Source organism: Mus caroli, unplaced genomic scaffold (assembly GCF_978045245.1).
Source record: "Mus caroli unplaced genomic scaffold, Mus_caroli_1 scaffold_4, whole genome shotgun sequence".
NCBI lineage: Eukaryota > Metazoa > Chordata > Mammalia > Rodentia > Muridae > Mus > Mus caroli.
This window is the reverse complement of record NW_028227259.1, coordinates 115,394,247-115,412,390: the sequence shown is the minus strand read 5'-3', so window position 1 is coordinate 115,412,390 and position 18,144 is coordinate 115,394,247. Positions and strand designations below refer to the sequence as shown.

General features: G+C 54.5%; 1 protein-coding gene and 1 long non-coding RNA gene across 6 annotated transcripts in view; one reads left to right on the top strand and one right to left on the bottom strand.

The window, feature by feature from the left end:
- Positions 1-3,752: 3,752 nt before the first annotated feature.
- Positions 3,753-18,144, bottom strand: part of Ttc28 (tetratricopeptide repeat domain 28) — a 408,048-nt gene continuing 393,656 nt past the window's right edge. For 3 of the 4 annotated variants that reach the window (XM_029476931.2, XM_029476933.2, XM_021163930.3), the window contains 9 exons: positions 16,098-16,277; positions 14,950-15,670; positions 13,843-13,967; positions 12,283-12,514; positions 11,748-11,824; positions 10,596-10,619; positions 9,757-9,886; positions 8,612-8,719; positions 3,753-7,686 (listed from right to left, as the gene is read on the bottom strand). In XM_029476931.2, coding sequence (XP_029332791.1) covers positions 6,140-7,686; positions 8,612-8,719; positions 9,757-9,886; positions 10,596-10,619; positions 11,748-11,824; positions 12,283-12,514; positions 13,843-13,967; positions 14,950-15,670; positions 16,098-16,277 — 3,144 coding nt within the window. In that variant the 3' untranslated portion in view covers positions 3,753-6,139. The remainder of the gene's footprint in view (positions 7,687-8,611; positions 8,720-9,756; positions 9,887-10,595; positions 10,620-11,747; positions 11,825-12,282; positions 12,515-13,842; positions 13,968-14,949; positions 15,671-16,097; positions 16,278-18,144) is intronic. The other variant, XM_085837027.1, reaches the window with a different exon arrangement.
- LOC110295421 (uncharacterized) lies at positions 4,128-15,412 on the top strand. Of its 2 annotated transcripts, none has more exons than XR_002378063.3 (5): positions 4,128-4,216; positions 9,709-9,903; positions 11,976-12,154; positions 12,278-12,544; positions 14,767-15,412. It is a non-coding gene; the product is annotated as an uncharacterized LOC110295421 (long non-coding RNA). The 2 variants fall into 2 exon arrangements; XR_002378062.3 differs by having other exon boundaries at positions 12,275-12,544.

Sequence of the window (18,144 nt, the reverse complement as noted above, 5' to 3'; positions counted from 1 at the left end):
TTATATTTTCTAAATAATAGGAAATACAGAGCATCTGGCCCCTGGATGGCATCTGGCTTTTAGTTTTAAAAACTGTCGGCTGGGCTGAGGGTGGGCGGCCACAACTGCCCTTTGTCCCTGGCTTCTCCTCCTCCAGTGATGTTTGGATCATTCACATCTTTATAACTGAAGATTAGTTGCCGAACGGCCACCCTTTTCATCAGGAAACAGCTGGGGCGTGAGAGCAAGCAGGACTGTAAAGGTGCTTAGTGACACTGCTGTGATTCTGTCCCCAACATCCCCTCATGGCTGTCTGGTGCTGATGGGAGCTGCAGGAACCAGTAAGAGGTGGGATAGAGTGTCTGTGCCCTCAATGTGATGCTCCTCCCCAGAGGCTCAGAGCAGTGGCCAGCCAAAGATTGGAACTCACCTGAAAGACGAAATCGCCTGTTCTCTTTGTAAAAGGACGTCTCTCTCTCTCTCTCTGTCTGTCTCTGTCTGTCTGTCTGTCTGTCTGTCTGTCTCTCTCTCTCTTGTGTTTCTTACAGTATCAGCAAGCTAGCAAGATGTCAAGCATCTGCCAGTGTCCTACTGTGCCTTGAGCTCAGCCTCTGTAGCTGCTGTGCTTCCTCCTCTCTAAGCTGAGACTCAGCCTCGGGAGCTATGCTTCTGCCTCCTGGCTGCCTTCCAGTTTGACCATGCGAGGACTTTGCATTTCTCCTATGCAGTGTTTCATGTTCAATGCACATGAGCATTTCTGGGCATGCGTGCTCCTCGTACGGCTCCTGACGTATCTCTGGTTACAGCGTCCCCTCCTGCCCATCCCATCAGCTCTGTGCTTCCGTCAGCCCCGAGCTGTTCTGAGTTGCAGCCTCTGCTGCTTTCTTGATTCAGGCTTTCCTGTCTGAGTGTCTCCTCTGATTTCCCAACTTGCCTTCCTTGTGCCCAGAGTTGACCCATGTCTCTCGCAGCTTAGAGCTGCAGCCTCCTCCGGGGTTGTGGATTCTTGCAATTACATATAGAACTTTTAAAAAGGATTCATGTATGTATGTATGTATGTATGTACTTTATGAATGTGGGTACTTTGTCTGCATGTACATCCGCACAACAGAAGATGGCATCAGATAGTTGTGAGCTGCCATGTGGGTGCTGGATATTGAACTCGGGACCTTTTGAAGAGCAATGAGTGCTCTTAACCACTGAGCCACTCTCCAGCCCCAGTATAAGAAAAAAATTAAGCCCCTATATTCCACTTATTTTGTGGAATTACAGTTGTTGTTTTTAAAGACAGGGTTTTTCTGTTATGTCCCTGAACTCCTTTTTTTGACCAGGCTGGCCTCGAACTCAGAGATCTGCCTGTCTCTGCCTTCCAAGTGCTGGGGCATGCACCACTATGGCCAGCCCAGTTTTATTCTTATGATTTTACTCACAGCTGGTGTTCTGTACCCTACCTGTGGGTTCCTCATATATGGGTTCAACCAATCATGAATTAAGTTTTGGGAACATGAGTCCAGATGCACCCTATGCTATCCCTACTCCCTGACTACACAGCTCAGCAACTACCATAGCAGGTTCTCAGGCCAGTGGGTCATTGGCACTTACCCCCCTCCCCCTGGTAAGGCTTACAGGAGGATGTGTCTGGCTTAGGTATGGAGACAGGCACTTGAGTTCAGGGAGCCCAAGATGCTTGCTGTCTTCAGTGTTTTTGTTTTATTGGGGTCCACTGTGTCAGTTTCCAGAGGTCTGGAAAAAGGATGTATACTTAAGAGACACTCCTACCACAAACAGAAGCAAGCTCAGGGTGGCTGGAGGTATCCATGGACATTGTGGTGTGTGCTTTCTCCCGGTGGTTCTGGGGGTGTGACCAGGAGCCTCACACTTTCTAGGACAGTGCTCCGTCACAACTTGACCCCAGCCTGTATTTTTGTGTTGACTACTTCTGTGTCAGGGAATGAATGCACTTGGAATTGAGGAGCCACAGTGTGTATGTGCCCCCGCTGTGATGAGTAGCATGGCACACTGTGACCGTTGTGGTGGGGACTGGTGCTCTCTGCTGCTGTCTGGGGGTGAGCATGTGGTCTGCATGTGTGCTGTGTTCATGAACACGCTCCACGTGCACATGAGGAGCATGGCTTCACTGCTCACGCCTGGTTTCCCATTCTCTGGATTGTCTAACCTACCACATACCCTGGTATTTTGGCTGTGTAGGGTTATGGGATGAAGTCTCCCTTTATGATGGGACATTTCTCAGCACTGGATTGTCTGTCCACTTCCCTCTTCTCTATGTGAGTTTTGAGGCTGCATTGTCAACGTTTTTGCCTTTCTGCTACGCCCATCGTGAGGCAGCAGGGCCAGTTTTCCCTGCTGTCTGTTTCTTTTTGCTGGAGTTTTTCTACCCTCAGTTATGAGCCATCTGGGGCTGTGCTGCAGCGAGCCTTGCAAACGGCACGGACGTTAATGTTTTATACGTTGCTGCTTAGTATTTTTGCTGTCACCCAGTGGGACGTCACCCCTTACAGTGACTGTGCTCCTGCACCTCGCTGTCCGACTCGCTAGCCTTGCGCCTGTCCACACAGAGGATGGCTTTCTCCCTGAAAAGGTTCCTTGAAAGTTTCTTGGGGTGGGGGCAGGCGGGGGGCGTTCAGGTGGCTAAAATCTGTTTGATGTGTTTTCCCTCCCATGTAGCTGTTCAACAGTAGACATCATTGGCTCTCCACCGTGAGTCTACAAGAGCCACAGTGCTGACCATCTAAGGTCCTGTGTGTGGCTAGAGTAGCCGGTGCAAGCGCCCCTTTCTCTCTTCCTACCGTGCACTCAGGTGTGTGCTCATTTGCAAACATGGGCACTCTGGAATTGTGGGAAAGGGATAGAAAGAGACTCGGAGACAGCATTTAAAACTGACAGGCTCATGCTTTAATACACACTGAATCACAAAGGAAGGGCCAAGCGCCCTGCAGCCTCAATAAAAATAGGAAGTTCTTTTTACATGGCAAATTTTCATAATATAAAAAGTTTAATGCTGTCTGGAAATTGTGTAATTTACAAAAAAGAGTCCATGTAGGCCAAAGGTGGCTAACAATGCATATAAGGAGAGTGAATGCCAAGTAGGGAGGTGCCCAGGGCAACGGGGAGGGTGGGTGGGTGAGTGCTGGCATGGATGTCTCTAGGATCCTCTACAAACAGGCCCAGTTCACAAGCCAGGAGTACAGTGTGTGAGGGGAAGCCGCACTGTTGCTGTTTGCCCGCTTGCAAGGTGCTGAGGACCACTGTGCCCGGCAGCACCTCACCAGTGACCCACTGATCAGTGTGGACTGATTTTTCTTTCTTTCTTTTTTAAAGGGGGAGGAAGGTGAGACCTGTGCACTGGTGCAGAAACAATGTGTAAGTTTTGGTGGGTGATTTTCTTGGGTGTGTTTGCAGTTAGGAGTCATTGCTGGTGAAAACTGGGGCAGCCTACAGCCTTGCTGTGTGGTCCCACCAGGCTCCCAGAGGAGGCTTCTGCTGGTCTGGAGCATATCTTTGTCTGGTAGGGCAGGGTAGAACATTTAAGAAAAAAAATGTATTAAAGACTTTTTTTTTTTAATTTCCTGAGCTTAAGGGGATGTCTCTCTACTACCAGCAAAGGGGAAACAGAGACCGCTTTTGTAACTTTGACTCAGATCTGTTGGCTTGAAGAGCCAAGAGCTAGGTCGGAGCCACCTCCACCAAGTGTGAGGCCTCGCCGAGGCTTTTGGCCCAATGGGCCAGTCGGTCTTCCCTGCTTCCTTGAATACTTTCTGGCCTTTTTTTTTTTTTTTCAGTTATGTATACCAGGAGTTGCCAACCTTTCTTTTAAGAGACTGGGTAACAGGTGACTTCAGGCTTTGTGAACCAAGAGGCAAAAATCAGGATTTCTGCTGTACTCATTAACCATTTTAAAAGGTAAAATCCATTGCTGACTTACTGCCAAGACAAACAAACAGAACTTCAAACTTATTCACCAGCCTTAGCTGTGGGGTCACGGTCGCCAAACCCTGACCCATACAGAACTCTGGTCATACAGTCTCTCATGATTTGAAGTGTCCGCTTTGCGACGACGTAGCTGAGAACTTCATTTGACTTTTATTTCACATGCGTGGGGTTGTCGCCAAGACTGGCATAAACGATGACTTGGGTCTGCACACCGGTCCTGTTAGTTTTGCCAACTCTGTTTTCCTTCATCGGAACTTACATCTGAGACAAATAGAAAGCAGCCCAGGTACCAATTTGCTCTTCAGTGTCAGTCAGAGGAAAAAATGGCGTACCTAGGCAGCCTGGGAGTCCTCCTCCATGGCTTGACAACCACACATGGTTTGAGGGGCGGAGGTATTTGCTGATGGCGGGCTGCGCCCTGGACGAAAGCACAGAGAGCCAAGCTCCTGGGCACTTGGGGGCAGGGGAGGGGAGAGGCTGAGGTGGTGGCTAAGGGGGAACAGAGCCCAGCCACCTGCGTTTGTGCTGAGGTTGATTCTCGGTTGCCGAGGACCTGACTTCTTGGCAAGTGGTATTTATGCACAGTGCTGGGTTTGGTTTTTTTTTCATCTGCTACATGGTGAGTTAGCTCCCTGCTAACCTAAGATAGTCTGTGCTGCTTTGTGGAGTTATCTCTCTCCTAGGGCCTGGGCCAGGTTAGAATGGCAGCCCCCTTACTGTGGTTGTCACTGAGGTGGTTGGGTCAAATGCAGAATCCTCTAGGACAAAACTCACCGGAGTGACACAGAGTCAGTTTGCAAAACAGCAGCACAGGAGGCCCAGTTAGCGGCTACAGAGTGAGGTTCTAGTGTGGTGTGTTGGTGCGGGCTGAGGCAGGAAGATTCCTGCGGACCCCACAACCAGAAACAAACCCAAGTCAGAGCCTCCTGTGAGGTCAGAAGTGCCCTGGGGTCATGATGTCAGGCAGGCCCCTGGACCCCTGTGATGATGTCTGCTCTCACAGTGAGGAGGGAGGGGGGCTTATTCTCACTGCTCACACGGAAGGGAGAGAGGGGGAGGGAGAGAGGGGGAGGGAGAGAGGGACGGAGGGACAGAGGGACAGAGGAAGGAGTATTCTCGCCTGACCTGGTGGTGGTGCAGTGTGTGCAAAGACTGACCTGGTGAGTGGCAGCCAGTGGGGCCTGGTGACCAAGAGAGGAGAGCTCTGCAGGGGAAGAGGAGAGACAGAGATGCAGCAAGGCAGCTGATAACATGGCAGGGGTTCCAGTCTCACTAGCCAGGGGACTGACTGGATTTTTGTTTGTTTTCTGTTTTTTGTTTTTTGTTATTTTTTTCTTTTTTTCCCTCTTTCTCGCTTTTTTCTTTAAATAAGGAAAGTGAATAATTTCAACCATACCCCCAGGAAAACTTGATTACTACTTATGGATGAATATTCAAAATTTGACATTTAAAATTTCTCCAGCTTTTAAAAATAATGGCTATAAATGCAAAGAACTATTGATAATAAAACCAAGTGTTTGTCCATGTAGAAAAAAGGTCAGTTATGTTTTAAAAGCACAATGTTGTGTTTTAAACCACAATTGCATAGTTCTAAAATGCCTGGACAAGAGTACAGAATTTTTATTTTTATTATTTTTTTTTAAGAAAATTCAAGTTTGGCCAACAGTGGGGTCCGACAGGCCCCTGGCCTCGCCCACAGGGAGCAGCTGGGGATGCAAGCTTTCAACGGGAGTTATTGCATTGTGGCTGTGACTTCGGTATCCACCAAAAATGGCTACAATTTAAATCACAAAGAATTGGCATTTTGAAAACCATAGTTCTCCTTTTGGCTAATGTAATGCGTCAGTGCAGAACTTGACTTAGAGCGTTAGATCTCCCACCAGCACCTGGAAGCCCAACGAGAGCTGTGTGTGCTCCTGAAGGATGCATAGAGACTTAGTAGCAAACCCTGTGGCAGGAGCATAACTCAAGCAGGGGTGAAGAGGCAGAGAAGGCGCTGCCATTCCCACGCGAGACCTGCTTTGGGTGAATCTGGCCCAGGGTTTACCCGTGAGTACAGTGGCATTTGGCATGGCAGTGACCTTGCCCAGGGAGCCCGCCTGTCCGGGGAGGGATGGTATCAGTGGCTATGTGGTTGGGTGACCACGCTGCATGAGGGGCCCCGGGACTCTGGCTGGAGTGTGCACTGAGTTGGGGGCAAGAAGCTGCTTTAACATTTGGAGGAAGGGAAGAGCCTTCCTGGGGACAGGAACTTGTAACCGTTGGCCAAGGGAAGTCTCAGAGGGCGCGGGGCAGCCGTGGTGCTTCGTGTGGTCAGTGTTGCTGTATCTGTGCACCAGTGGCCGTTGGTGGGGACTTTGGGTGGCACCTCGTCACGCCGCTGCACAGACAGCTCCTTCAGTTCCAGCCTGTCTGCCCCACCCTCCTCCTTGCCGTGCCGAGGGGACAAGTTCAGCAGGCTGAGGACATCTCTTTTTGACGTCAGGGTTCCCGGTGCACCTCGACATGTTTTCCGGGGGCCCCTGGGGGGCTGGGGTGTGCTCTGCCAGAGCATCTTGAGGCTGTGCACGGCCTGCACCTTCTCATCCGGGGCATCGGCTGGACTGGATCGAGCAGAGCCAGCTGAAGAGTACGAGAGTGCTGGAGATGGCGCGCTGCACGCAGGGGAAGTGTTCCGGGGGGACTTGGAAATGTGAGCGCTGTAAGGAGAGCTGGGGTACTTGAGTCTGAAGAGTGGGGGGTCTGCTGGGGAGACTGGTGTGTCACGGCCAGGTGATGGGTGGCTGCTGCCAGGAGGGCTCAGGCCATCTTTGCCCAACACCTCTGACGTGGCAGGGCTGCTCACCTTGGGAAGAGATGAGCTCCTGGCTGGGGGCTGTGGTTTGACAGTGAGTGGTGACAGCTGGCTCCTCTGATGAGAGAGGATAGGCTTGCTGAAGGCGCTGGTCTCTGACGCCCTGAAGACTGTGGTGCTGCTGGGTGCTACCATGCTATCTTCTCGGTCAGGGCTGGCTGGGCCACCACTCCTCTGAAGGCGCTCAACTGCCAGGAGGTGACTTTTGGTCTCCTCTAGGATCCTCTGGGCCAGCTCCTGGGGGTCCAGCTTTGGGGTGCTCTCCTCCTGGGACTTCACAGTGCTGTCGGTCTCTGTGCTGGACTGGTCCGACTCACCTGTGTCTGAGCTTGCCAGTTTCCCTACTTTCTGGAAGGGTGAGTTTGGGCTGGGGATTAGGGTCATCTTCACAGGGGAGTTGGGAGTGCTGACGCTTCCCTTGGAGCTGACCGAAAGCCTCACACCACCTGGTGCCTTGACACAGGGCTGCTTGGGGTCTGGGGAGAAGCGTGTTTTCCCCTCCCCTTGGTAGGTTGCCAGAGGCTCCATGCTGATGATGGAGAACCCCTCATATTCTTCTTCTTCCTTGCTGGCCCCATGTCTGGCCTGTGGGGACGTCTGGCGCCGTGGCAGGGTGGCTCGTTGAGGGTGGGTGCTCTTGAACCTATCATAGTCCTGTCGTCCTCGGGGACCCCCACCTTCCAAACCCCCCTCAGGCTTGGAGACAAAACTCATGGAGGAGGCGATTGAGCTGAGGCTGTACACAGAAATGGCGTCGGAGGCAATGCTGTCTGCGCCCGTGGGTGAGAAAGGAGGGTGCTGGTAGCCCAAGGGCAGCGCATTGGACACAGACTGTGCCGATGCCAGGGACTCCAGAGAGGAGGAACTGTCCAGGCTGAGGCGCTTGGGGAGCTCGGTGGAATCTAGGCACAGAACGTTCAGGCCAAAAGAGCAGTTAGGATTTTACAGACCAACACTTCCTTCATGAAGCATCCCTTAATGTTGGAAACTAGCAAAGACTTACTACCTGAGTACAACTTGAATCAACCCTGACCTCATGAACAAGAAGTAAAGACCCTAGGACCTGCCTGTCACCTTCCACTCAAGCCTTACTGTTCTTCTGAGTGTCACTAGTGAGCGCAGGGCCCCCATATCCTTTACTTAAGGCTTGTCTTCAGTGCATGCATATCCTCTGCTTCTGCCCTTTGACCCTGCAGTGCCTGCTGACAGGGCATGGAGCTGCTCTTCTTGTCTAGGCTGACCTCTTCCCAGGCATCCTGCTCCTCCTCCCTCGGCAGGCAGCTCACTGATGGTCTAGTGCACACTGAGCCCAGGACGGCACCCCACCCCATGCCTGCCACTGGTTTCCAGACATCTGTGCAGTGCTGCCCCGATCGATCAGCACCTGCTCTGAAAGCCCAGTATCCCCTGGAATCTCCCTGTTACAGTGCACATTCTTTAGCATGACCTGTCCGTTCGCCTGCCCTCAGACCAGGGCTGCCACCCAGCTGCCAACTTACTTTCTCTGGGACGACAGCAGGGCCAGGCATGGTCCCATGGGCTCCCTCTTACACTGTGTTCACTTACAGCCCTGAGTGGGACAGGCATAGCCCGACACCACGCCATGTCCCATTAGCGCCACTGTCCCCTGTTTTGCCCCCACTTTGCTGTTCCTGAGGCCTTAGTTCTTATGCTGGAGTAAGCAGTAATGAGTTTGCTGCCTGTCTACCCCAAGGATGAAGCTCTCCAGAGCAAGGAGCTCTGCAGGTTCCTCTCCTAAGACTCTAACACTACAGACTACAGATGCATCTCGCATCTCTCCTTGAGAGGGACAGGGGAGGAGCTTACCGAAGAGTGACAGCAGGGACTGGAGAGCGAAGTGGGTGGTGCGCCGGCTAGCCTGTTTACCAGTTTTCAGGATCACTTCCTCTTGGCCCACTTCACACAGGTCAAACCCTAGAGGAACATGGAAGATGCATGGTCCTCACCATGGGCAACGTGGCAGGGGTGCCAGTGAGTACTCAGGTGGGGTCTCCCAGTTGATCCATCAGGAGGTCAGGCTGTCTTTCTCAGAAGAGCTACTGGGCATAGCCTCCCTGGCCTGCTGGTGTGGACTGCTGCCTGACTTTTCTGCAGTCTTCCTGGACACTTAGTCACAGACTGGTCTGCTCAGGCTCTCCAGGGCAAATGTGGCTGCTATACTCTGCTCGGCACTAGGGCAGGACTTTGGGCTGGCACCCAGGAAGGAGGCCTCTCTCTACTTGAAGACAAGGTCTGCCTGTATGCCCTCCATATCTCTTGTCCTTGGGGTCTGAGATGTACTTCTGCTAAAAGGAAGGCCATCTTTTGTGCCCGAGGGGCCAGCTCCCCCTCCTAGGGTTTTAATGGGCTTTGGAATAGCGCAGAGGACATTGGCTTTCCTGAGCGAGAAGCTGGCTAATGAGGTGTTGATGCTGCAGTTAAATGACTTCAGAGACATCCTAGCAGCCACATGAAGTGGGGCATCCCTTGAGACCAGGAGTTCTAGGTTAGCTAGGCACCACAGAGGCAGCCAGCAAGTACTCTCTCGGGCACCGTGGCCAGTGACTGTCCCCAGAGGAGACCAGCCGGCTCCCTACTTGAGACACCACTGAGCCTGCTGGAGACTGTGGCGTGGGGAAGGAAAGAGGGCTTGCATGAGGGCTCCGTACCTGACCTAGAGACCAGGCCCTGCCCTGCCCTAGGCCTGCTGCTGCTCTTGGTCCTTTTGTCCTGACTACTAGTTGCTGAGGTCTGGCCTCGCCACTGTCCCTTCCTCCAGCCAGCAGCCCCCTGACATGTGGTAATGCTTGTGTCTGTGTTGGTGAGGTCAGGACAGACTAGAGGGGACACAGTAATGGAGGGAAGGGGCTGCAGCATCAGCGTCTTTGGTTGATAATTTTTCAACACTGGGTTTGACCCAACAGAGAACAGGAAGGGGAAACGAGTGAGGAGAGCTGAAGTCTTGGTCCTACCGAGAGCTGCCAGGAACTCGTGGCACCCTGGGAGCCGCCATAGCTGGACACTGAGGGAGACTGGAATGGGAGTCGAGGCAAAGTCCTGTTCCTTCTCACAGGCCTGCAGCTGAACCAGCACCTGATGGAGCTGAGGGAGGGACAGAGGTGAGCATACTCTTGCAGCCTTTTGAGCACCCAAGCCTCATGTCACCTGTCACATGTTGTTGTCCTCTCATGACATCTGCAGCCCTTTCCCAGTCACACCTACCAGTTACCCCCCTCCCCCCCCCCGTCACACCTAGTGCAGCTCTCCCCTGGTCACATCTACTGCAGTCACCCCTGGTCACACCTGTGCTGGCCATGGACAGTAAGGCAAGGTGCTGAGTGGAGCAAAGGTGGAGGGGCCCCAGCTCTGCCTCAGCCTCTGCCTTCCCTAAAGCACAGGAGAGGCTGTAGGAGTTGGGGAGGGGAACTGGGACTGGCTGCCTCTGTTTTGCTTACATGCCCAAAGGTAGGCCATCTTTAGGGTCTTGCACTAGATGGGGAAGATTTGAACTCTACATTTTGTGACCACAACACTCATGGAACAGTTCATGTGAACCCTGCTTCTGGAGTAGAGGTGTTCTGCCTGTGTTTGTCACTGGTTCTGCCTCTGCTGCTCTGGTAGAACTTGCGAGGTCAAATCAGGACAGAGTGGAACAGAAAAGGGGTAGCCAGAGCAGAGGAGGGGACAAGTCCCAGCCCAGAGCTCCGTGCCAGCATTTGTGTGCACGGCCAGCGCACTCGGAGCTGCAGGGTCCTGGGGTGGGTGGGCAGGTGCTCACCTGACAGCAGCTGCTAATTAAAGTTGTACTTACCATTCCCACCATATTTTTAACAGCCTTCAGCCAGCAGAGTATAAGGAAAGGAAAGAGAGAAAGAGAGAGAGAAAGAGAGTGAGTTTAGATTCAAGCGTAGCAGTTATGCACACAAGCTGATCACTGCCTTAGGAGATGCTGCACCAGCCTGGCTCTGACTGAGAGGAGTGAGAGGCGGGGGTGGGGGTAGGGGGATGGATACAGGAGATGAGCACACAGGAGATGCCTCGGCCAGTGTCCAGTCGTCCTGGGGCCCACAGAGAACAGACCCAAGGTTCCTTTGTTCCATGAAAGCAAGAGACATAAGGAGCTGGCACTCTGAGGCTCTTGGCCTTGTCTGCAGTGTAGGGTGTGCAAGTTCTACATTCTTGTTTGGAGAACACAGAGCTGTGTTCTGGATGTTTTCACATGCAACGTTCTAGAAGTGTCCTCTAATGCTATTCCACGAGCAAATGAGGCGTGCTAATTATAACACCAGTGGGAACTCAAGGAAGCTAGGTCACTGGCTAGTTCTGTGTCCCCAGTGATGGTGCCAACAGTCCCAGGGCAGAGGATTCTCCCAGAGCCACTGAGAGTATCTACCCTGCTCAAGCTCATATAGGGTAACCACACTGCACATGGCTGAGACTGGTCCATATACCTCAGCAGCGTGCACTACTATGCCAAGTTATAGCCTCCGGGATGACCAGGGAAACCACTCTGCTTCCTTGAATGCCATCCAGAGCCTCACCCCCCACACCTGGGTGGACTCTGGATTCTCAGTGGCCGGAAGGAAAGTCGGGGAGACAGAAGCTGCTGGGAATGAGGCTGCTCAGAGCTCAGAGTCAGAATTCAAACCCCTGAATTCCACATCTCCTCAAAGCTGCCTCTTCTCTAAAAGGGCTTTACCCTCGGGGGCTGGCCCAACACTGTGACACTGGTCGCTTAGCTGGGGAAGGTGGTGGGGCGTGAGAGGACACACCTGGATCAGCCAGCGGCAAGGCTGTGAACCCTAAGAACCTGTCTGTAGACCTTGCCTGCTCAGAGGTGCCGTCCTGGCCCTTCTTTCTCTTCACGGAGGCAAGGGAAGCCACACTCCACATTTCTGACGGGCCTGTCTGGGTCCGGTCACTCTTTCTGTCCAGCCTGCACTTAGCACCTGGCTCTACTTACCCGGCTGATAAGCTGTTCTCCCGTCTCTGAGGCCGTGATGAGTTTGCACAGTGCTTGGAGGGCTGGGTTGGGCAGACCTGAGCCGGGACAGAGGAGCAGAAGTCACCTTCCAGGGAGTGAGTTCCAGGTGCTTGGCCCTGAGGGTGGTTAGCTACAGGCTGGCCTGGGACAGGAACATGTGGCCTCCGGAGAAAAGGAAACCTGACACTGTGTTTCACTCTCTTACAGTCATGGTGCCAGGGCAGCCTAGATCCAAGGTGATGGTGCACCTCTGTCACCCTGGTTGCTCTGTGGTTTTGCCAGAAGCATAGCTGCTGGTGACAGGATATGCTCAGGACCACTCTCATCAGGACAGGACAAAGCCCAGATAGGGCCAACAACCATCACAGACAAGAAGACTGGGTAAGGTGGGTATCAGCCATGCATCCATGGCAGTGCCTCTCTGGGACCCTCTGTCACCTCTGGGGATGCTTCTAGCTACAAGGCCCAGCATCCTTGTGTGACTCCTGGTCCCCTCTGTGTCGTAGCAGCTTACCCAGCAGGGCCTGGAGAGTGCTACTGCATTGCTGCAGCCTGTCGCCTGGGTCTGAGGTTGGGAAGAAGACGGCTGCCGGCAGCCCACTGGCCGCAGGGTCCAGCCGGAAGCCCACTGCGGTGAGGAGAGCCTGCCATCCAGGGATGCCGCCCACTTTGTTCTCGACGCTCTGCTGAGATGTATACATGGCATTGCGCTGTCCATTCTGGATCCGCTGCAGGGACTTCTCCACCTGGTGGGGATGGGGCAGTCAGAGACCCAGGTCAGCCCTGGTCCTCCTCCTGGGGCTTTGGGGGAAGACGGTGTCATGCTGACTACTGCCACCAGCGCCTGCCAGATTTTCATTTTCTGCACAACTCTCCCAATGGACATCTGGCTCTGTCCTGAGATGTCACAGGCCCCCAAGGCAGACTGTCCAGCATGTCACTTGAGGCTTCTCTTAGAGCACAGCACAGATCAGACGTTTGGGGGGAGAAGTGTCCACTTACTAAGGGTCGGGAGTGGCTGTCCCCGGGACAGAGGGGTCTTAGAGGCACACTGCCTCCTGCAGGAGGAACAGGTATTGTTACGAGAAAGGGTGGCAGGGAGCTAGGGGTGTGGCTCTGGCCATTACAAAGAGGAGGAAAGTGGTAAATATACCTGTAGCCAGAGGCCTCATGAGGCCCCGAGAAGGCCAGCTGGACAGAGTGGGCAGAAAGGGAAACTAGAAGTCTGCAGTGGTGTGGAACTCACAGATACGGGGTGACAGAGAAAGCTAATGTCTCGGCGTCCCCAGGGCCTGGAGTGTGGCTGCTCACAGCAGCTAGGCTCCCCTAGGAACGGTGCATGCTGACAGCCTAAGGTTCAGAACCTCCACACACACCCAAGCTTGAAGAATGATGTACCTTCTCTTTCATCAATGTGTACAGAGAGCCCCGACCCAGGGTGTGGGGCTGAGGGCCTGGCATGGGTCATCTCAGTGCGCTAAGATGATTGATTACCCAGCAAAGATGGCCTGCCCACCTAAACCACAGCCTACTTCCCACTTCTGTTGTGGGTCCTCTGAAGCTATGGTGTCGCTCTAGGCCTGTGAGGTGACCATAGACAACTGTGTGTCTGCCTGGGCCAGGGTTGGGCTAGGAATGACAAGAGACTGCTCTCCATGTTCAGAGCAAACGGGAAAGACGATGAGTTCTGTGCCACCATTTTATTTTATTTTTGGGGATGAGGCAGTCCAGGTCAGGCTTTAACCCCTGGTCCTTTTAGCTGTACCTCCTGAGTGGCTGTCTTAACTGGCAACTTCTAACTGTGCAGGCGCCTTCAGGCCTCACTGACACGGGCTGGCCAAGGGCACAATCAGTCCTTTCCTGAATCCAGGGAAAGACTCTGGTAATGACGTCTGTCGGTTGTTGGGGTCTTACTGCCAACCAGGGTCTCATCTGAGGCATCATCTCACCACCCCATCCCTCCCCCACGTGAGAAACTGAGCGGTTGGATCTAGCCACCCCCATCTCATGCTGTCCCGGCTGGTTTTCACCGGCACCCTACCCAAATTCCCCAGAGGGTCCCGTCAGCCCTTACCAGGTGCAGTAGCACGCGCAGGGCGTCCCGTGCCCGCTCCGGGTGTTGCAGGATCTCCGTGAGCGCTTGGCCGATGAGTGACGAGGGGCTGTTCAGCTTGACATCACTCCCGATAAGTGTGAAACCTGAGGAGAGCAAAGAGGGCTCCTCAGGGGACCGCGGGGGACAGCACTGCTACCCTGGCCATTTCCTCCCAACTGCCCAGCGAGAGAGCTGGGCGTTGGTGGGTGTGGGCTGTGCCTGGCCTCTCGGGCACCCAGATTGCTTGGCCGTCTCTGTGAGCCACGGGTAGGTACTCCAGAGCAGCCTCTGACCTGGGCAGCCTGAAGCTTCCTTGTGGGAGAGAGGCCTTATGGGAGAGAACTTGGGGCAGGAACCAGCAACCAGGGGTAAAGACATGTTGTTCCTCCAACTCAAAAGGAAAGGACAGATAGCTAAGCAGCAGGATCCCATTGGTCTCCCTCCCGGACCCCTTGGCTCCTTTGCCTGCCTCGGTTATCTATCAAAAACCGAACAAAACAAAACAAAACCAACCCAAATGAATGTCACTTTCAAACAAGCACACTAGCCCAGGAAGCCAGCACACAGGGAGGGATTCCTGTGGGAATGAAGGGCCAGGCAGAGGGTCTGGTCTCACACACAGATACCGAGGAGCCTGGACAGGACAGGTGTGGTCTGATGAGGGACTGTGGGTCACCAGGACCTGTGCTCTGTCTGCCAAGGCACCAGCTGTTCTGTGGCACAGCCACACTGAAGCCTTGTGCTGCTAGTTGTAAGGCGAGGCTACCCTGGAGGAGCTGTGACACCCACTAGGGGTGCTGGGCTGCAGAAGGGCAAGTGACCTCTACATGGCACATAAGTGTATCTACACCTTCCCGTGACCGCATCGTGCATCCAGGGTCTCTCTTTTTTTTTCTAACACAGGGTTTTGAATTGGGTGCCCAGTGACAGACACTGTCCACTGGTGCTGAGAGCTGTGGCTTCCTTCTGAGGGTGACCTGGAAGGTGGTGGCTGTGCCTCCAGGGACTGAGTATGAGGGAGAGCCTTGGCACCCAGAGCCTTGCTTCCCGCCCTCCCGTGGCTGCAGAATGGCATCTGCTCCCTACCTGCCCAGTTGGAGGGATGTGAGAAGGCCTTGCTGCTCTGCACCACCTTCATGGCCTCGCCCAGGGAGGCGCTGGCCTTCAGGCCGTTCAGCAGGGACGAGTAGAAGGCATGAACGAACATCTTGGAAGCCGCGACCGGCACGGGCCACAGAGCCACAAGCACACACTGCGCGCCAGCGGCAAGGAAGGCCCGTGTCAGCGCCACCAGGCCGTCTGCTGTGACGCGGCCGTTGGCCTCCTGGGACGAGCTGAGCACCACCAGCTTTACTGACAGCCGCAGGTCCAGGAGGTCGGCCGCTGTGAGCAGCAGCTCCCGCAGTGGAGGGCAGTCTGAGATGCTCTCAACGTCACTCGCGTCATCCTGCACCCGCAGCGACTCGGGGATTGTGTAGGGGTGGCCAAAGGAGCTCTTGCTGCCTGCGGGGTTGCCCTCCGTGTTGGGTGTGAGGACCAAGGCCGACAGCTTCCAAGAGACGTGGGTAGCAAAGTGGACACACTCGGCCTGGGTCAGGGCACTCATGACCCTCTCCTTGGTGGCCATACTGCCCACCAGGGGCTGACATCCCAGGAGCTCTGACACCATGAATGCTTCCTCCTCTGCCGAGGGCATCGGGCCCCACAGCCACCTGTCCATCACTGCCGATGGGAGCTTAGGGTTGCCTATGACGGCCGCCATGGCGGTGGAGCTGGAATATGTGGGCGGGGTCTTCCTCAGGTGACACTGTGAGGAAAGGAGACACTGTCAGCCGGGTACCTGGTGTCCTGGTAACATCCCTCTCCCTGAGTGTTCAGCATCTTTGTGATCCCGTGCAGCCAGTCCCTGCTGTCAGCCGGGCAGAGGCTTCTGCAAACTGGGCAGCATCCAATGCCTATTGTGCTTTGTGAGCCAGGCGACGGCAGGGAGACCGGCTCCCTTCCCATCTGGGACCTGGAGTCGGCCATGGAGACTTCAAAAGTGTGTTCTGTTCCCTCTGAACTGATCCTGCCTCTTGACAAAGTTGTAATTCAACATCAAACTAAAAAGATCTTCAAAACCACTGAGGCAGAAACTACCCCGTATGAATTATGCCCTGGGTCTGGTTGCTAAGCCCGCCCACCTGCCCCTCAGGCTGCACGGGAGACCCAGAGTCCGGGCAGTGTGTTGTTACCTTGGAGTGTGGACCAAGCGAGCGGACGGCGGGCACAGCGATGAGGGTAAAGCGTTCATACAGGTACTCGTTGGAGGCGCTGCCCTTCAGGAGAGCAAAGGGGACAAGGTAGAGCTCCCCCTCCAGAACCAGGACCAGCTGCCGGTGCCGGCCCACGGGGCCGCTGGAGTGCATTAGGCCCTGCAGAGCAAAAACAAGAGCGGACTCAGGGTGGGAGGCCACGCTGACCATCGACGATCGCCCTGGCTAACTGTCATGGCAGGGCTGGAGACTGTGGATGTTGGGTGTGCTACCCTGTACAAGTGTTAACAGGTACCACACGTTGTAATTACTCAGAGGGCAAGGCTTCTGTGTTAGGTAGCAGACAGTCTGTCAAGGTCTGTGAGAGGCTGGGGGGGCGGGAGGAGATGAGAGCCACCAGTCTGAAGAGGAGTGGCACACAAAGAGCAACTACCGGTGGATGCAGGTGTTCTTCCTGGAAGCTGAAGACGAGTGCAGAGAGACCTGCCCTAGCGGCCCTCCAGGAAGACAGCCAGAAGGCTGTGTTGCCACCAGGACTCGGGTACGTGCCACGACCCTCTGGGGCAGCAAGGAGTCCTGGAGCCTGGTGAGTCTCCCATTTGATGAGGCACAAGGCCAGACACTCAGAGCCAGGAGGAGGATCTGGGGTCATCGTATCTGTGTTCCAAGGACTGTTGTGATGTCAGGGTCTCTCAATCTCAGCGCCTGGCTTTGAAGGCAGTGTTTCCATTTATGGCGTCTGGGGGTGAGAAGGTGTTAGACGGGCAGCACTTCTCCTGCCGGAATCTCACGTGAGGAGCTGGGGAAGTCTGTGTGCAAGCCACAGCATGCAGACACTGACCGGCCCGCTCTGCCCAGAAGTGGCCTTTCCAAAAGTGGGGCTGGGACTCAGAAGGGATAAGCCAGCTGTGAAGACTATGACCCAGCGCCCAGGAGTGGTGATGTACACCCATAATCCCAATACTCTGGGTGTGGGGGAGAGGCAAGGGGATTGCCATGAACTCGGGGTGAACCTACACTAAGCACACCCATAATCCCAATACTCTGGGGGGTGAGGGGAGGAGGCAGGGGGATTGCCACGAACTCAGGGTGAGCCTACACTAAAGAGCAGGACTCTGTACTTGAGAAGAGGCATGGGAGGAAGTGAAGAGGGGAGAGAGAGCCTGGGAGTGAGGCAAGTATGGCTGCCACTCAACAGAGATGGAGTGGGAGTCACCGCAGGCCGAAATGCCTGTCTCCTGGGCCTAGCACGCTTCCTGCCGACTCAGTGAGGTTGACAGGCTGTGCCCTCAGGAAGCAAATGTACTCATGTGACCCATCTGCCTGCTGCCAGGGGCCCCTGGCTGAGGGTAGCAGAAATGCTGGCTAACCCAAAGTGACAAGTGTCTGGTAGGAAGTTCAGGCTCCTTGGCACCCGGGCCTTGCTTCCCTTTATAATCTGGCTAACCTGGGAGAAAGAGAATTGAAGTCACTGGGGCACTTGTTTGCTTTACAAGCCATTTCCTAAGCAGCTAAATGAGCTGCTGTAGGACCCAGGGAGTAGGAAGTATGTCACTGCCACCCCAGAAACGGCAAGTTGGGATGGGGAGCTCTGCGTGGCATGGGCAGAGCCCCCGCTGCCAGCACACCTTCACTCACAGCCCAGGCAGCAGAGGGAGTTGCCGTAGCACAGGCCACAGCACATGCGGTCAAGTGTGAACACATGGCTATCCACAGTGACACGATGTGTTGGAACAGCCAGTGGCTGGTGCCACACCTGACTCGCAGCCACGTGTCCTTGTCCCTCTGGCCTCTGCAGACAGACAGCTGTGTGTCGAAGTTGTGTGAATGACCTCTTTGGAGCATCCAGCTTCAAATTTTACTCCAAGCAGAGCGGAAGCAAAGGGATACAAAGGTGAGGCTGGCAGGCTGTAACTAGGGCAAGCCCAAAGTCTGAGGATGCTTAAGTCTGGGCTCCATAGAGTGAGTGACTGCCCACCTGGAGAAGGCCCTACTGCAAGCCTGCCTCGAGGGTATGGTGCCTTGC